General features: G+C 35.4%; 1 protein-coding gene across 1 annotated transcript; it reads left to right on the forward strand.

The window, feature by feature from the left end:
- The first annotated feature begins 393 nt into the window (after window positions 1–393).
- On the forward strand, window positions 394–1,360 carry LOC145157519 (reticulon-like protein B5). Its single transcript, XM_079076547.1, has 4 exons — window positions 394–574; window positions 754–934; window positions 1,006–1,147; window positions 1,244–1,360. The coding sequence occupies exons 1-4, from the start codon at window positions 394–396 to the stop codon at window positions 1,358–1,360; spliced, it is 621 nt and encodes a 206-aa protein (XP_078932673.1).
- The last annotated feature ends 1,950 nt before the right edge of the window (window positions 1,361–3,310 follow it).

Raw genomic sequence — 3,310 nt, forward strand, 5'->3', positions numbered from 1 at the left:
AGCCCTAGGTCCGATTTCAACAAAAATCTCGTTCGATTAACACAATTCATTAAACCCTAGAATCGTAAAGGAAACCTAGCCCCCATAGCTTTCTTCACAGTTAACCTACTCAAAAATCCTATCGGTAATAAATCAAATTATTATGCCCCAATTGTTAATCCATCCAAGTGATTCCAGCTTAGGGCAGGATGCGTCAATCCATCCCTCACCAGTGTCTTCACGTGTACATAGGCCCATCACTCGCGTACAATTATAAAGATATGCGATTTTTGGTTTCTCTTTGGCGACTCATTTAAGATACAGTACGCACAATCTGTGAAATTTTTTCTTTCATAATTTAAAATTTTGCAATATGTTACGATGATCGTGATTTTATTGATAATATAGGAAAATATGGTAGATCCGGCCGTCGAAGACAAGATAGTGGCGACGACGGAGAATAGATTTGAAGAATTGCCGGTGGAACAAAAGCGCAAGCTTAATATGGATGAGGAGGAGACACAATCTGGTTCCGGAAGGCGCCACCTCTTTGGTCGCCGGAAACTTCTGCACGCTGCTCTCGGTTCTGGAAAAAGTAAATCTCCTCAATCTTATTTTAGTTTTAGATCAAATCATATCTTTCATCTGTTGTCGATGACAATGGAATTTCTTTTACATATGACATACCTATTTCTTGATATAAATCATGAAAATATGTAATGGACTCAATTCAGAATTTCAGATATCTTGATCGGCTTAAGTCTCTATTTTCAGCTGCTGATTTTTTACTCTTGCGACAAAAGCAAATGTCTGGTGCCATTCTGGTCTCTTCAATTGTCATATGGCTTCTCTGTGAGAGGATAGGCTATCATCTTGTTCCATTTTTGTGTCACTTTCTAATACTTGCTCTTGCGATATTGTTCTTGTGGTCTAATCTTTCTTCCTTCGTTAACAAGTGAGTGGCTATTTTATAATCAAGTACAAAAATCTTGTACATGAATATATGAATGCTTTTTCTTTTAATAGGTCTCCTCCAAACTTCCCTGACATTAGATTGTCACAAGAACTGTGTGATTGTGTTGCTCTCTTGCTGAAAGATCAGATCAATCAGGGGTGCTTATACTTGAGGCAAATGACTACAGGGAAGGATCTAAAGAGATTTATGAGTGTATATATCTATCTACCCACTTTTGAGGTTCCTTATCATTAACATGGATGAATTTTATGCTACTTTTAACTACAAAAACAACTTGTGGGCATGCAGGTCATTTTTACCTTATGGATTGTCTCTATCCTTGGTGGCTGGTTTGAGTTTTTGACCCTTGTATACATATGTGAGTTAATTGCTTTCACATCCTTAAGGCTGCGTTTTGTTACATAGGACTTTAATGTAATAGGTTGGACAAGATTGGATGGGATTAGATAGGCTTTCTAAGTATATTTTTGTTTGATAAAGATTACGAGGGCATTTATGTCTTTTGAATAAATAGGAGATCAGGAGTGACTCACTGTCCGAGTCCTATCCCACGACGTTTTTTTGATATGGACACAAACACTAGTCAAATACATATCAAACATATTATAAAATGCATGTTATGTCATGTCGTCATGTCTTATACTATATAGCAAACATTCTAATACTAAATAGTTGAATGAATAGATTAGATAAGAAGATTGACTCCGATTCAAATCAGCTCTTGATTCACAATTTGATGTTGTAAAAGTAGGCTCTAGAGGCCCAGGTGATGCTACTCAATCAATTTCATATCTTCTATCCAAATATAATCATGTCGTCCTATGTTGTGACCTTTGTTGTTTAACCCACATGTCACAATACCACATTCATTAACAAAGTAGTAATAAGGAATCAACTTAATTTAATTAAATAAATAAATCAATTTGTTATTTGATGTTAATATCAGCAACAAATATGTTATGACAGATGCAGGAGATAAAAATCTTTAAAGTCCCACTTTCTTCTAGTTCATGCTTAACTTTTTAGGTATTGTAGAAACAAGAAGCAGTGAGCATAACATTAAAGACCAAGGGGCAGTCAAGGAGCAAATTGGATGAAGCTACTGTTTAGGATTTTTCTGTGGATTTTTTCCAATGAACCATTCGGCTGTGCATGCAGATTTGAAGTAACTGTGGTTTATTCCTGCTTTTGATTCCCTTTGGAATCAACCAGTCCCTTCTGATATGCAGGTAATTATTATAAAATTCAAAATATCTAATTTTTTTTGTTTTGAGTCTGATTTTTTAATATAAAATTGGTTGCAACATATGTGATAGTGGATGGATTGCTTGCTGCATCTTTAGGGATATACAAACTGCCAACCAGATTCTAAGATAGATCACAATTCACTTGCATTGCCGATAGTAAGACATTTAATCTAAATAATAATATGAAATACAAATTCATTTATTGGTTTGCATATGATTATGTTATTATGTATGTGAAACTACAGCAATGGGTTTACAAAGGGTAATATAGTAATGTATGTTATTTCATTTATTACCAACATTAGTTTAGAAAGGGTAATAGAGTAATATATGTTATTATGTATGTGAAACTCCATCTAATTGCCCATCATACACTGTATATGTTGCCTTAACTCCACTGAAGAATGTGTACAGCTAAGCAACTTTATATCTGGTTGCAGGGACCAATCTGGAAGGTGAAATCTAGCCGATTCTTAATATGTGTTGTGGAACAAAAGATAGGGACACTTTCTTTCATATATTTTCCATGTAGTAGGGGACAGTTTGGACTTCCGGGGCCTTCCCAGCTTGAGATTGATCATGTTGAAAGACCAAAGGACGAGACTTTGGCATCTTTGTTGGCGGTAAACACTTGTGATCCATTTGGTGTGGAATGAATATAGATTTGTTCCCTGTGGGTGAAGCCAATCCTCACTTGCATCTTTTGTGGCAGGGGCAGACAACTTAACACTTTGGTGTTGTGTGCACTGTGCACCAATCAAATAGAAGAACAGGTCACCCATGTGGTTGCCATTTTTCTTGGCACTGATAAGGTAGGTACCTACTACATTTTTGAATAGTTATTTTGTAATGTAATGTTATGAAATGTATTTCAGGTGTTGATTTGTGTGGTTTTTGATATAATCAGGTGAATTGGGCATTTGCTATAGTAATACATGTTGTACATCTTGGATGCTAAGTTTGTTTTTTTAAAAGAAAAGAAAAAATCTTGTTAAAATGAAATTAACAGAACTTGTTTATAAAGTAGGGTGGAAGATTGAAGGAACTAGAAGTTGTATATATTTTAACTGACCAAGTTACCCCTGGAGATTTTAGCTGGTAGGTAGTC

Source organism: Lactuca virosa, chromosome 2 (genome assembly GCF_052849685.1).
Source record: "Lactuca virosa cultivar CGN04683 chromosome 2, Lactuca_virosa_CGN04683_v6, whole genome shotgun sequence".
Lineage (NCBI taxonomy): Eukaryota > Viridiplantae > Streptophyta > Magnoliopsida > Asterales > Asteraceae > Lactuca > Lactuca virosa.

Excerpts from the sequence above, each read along its gene's own strand:
- LOC145157519 (XM_079076547.1), top strand. The coding sequence starts at position 394 with ATGGTAGATCCGGCCGTCGAAGACAAGATAGTGGCGACGACGGAGAAT. Across the intron at positions 935-1,005 it reads CTTTCTTCCTTCGTTAACAA|GTCTCCTCCAAACTTCCCTG; the intron begins GTGAGTGGCTAT and ends TTCTTTTAATAG. Across the intron at positions 1,148-1,243 it reads ATCTAAAGAGATTTATGAGT|GTCATTTTTACCTTATGGAT; the intron begins GTATATATCTAT and ends GTGGGCATGCAG.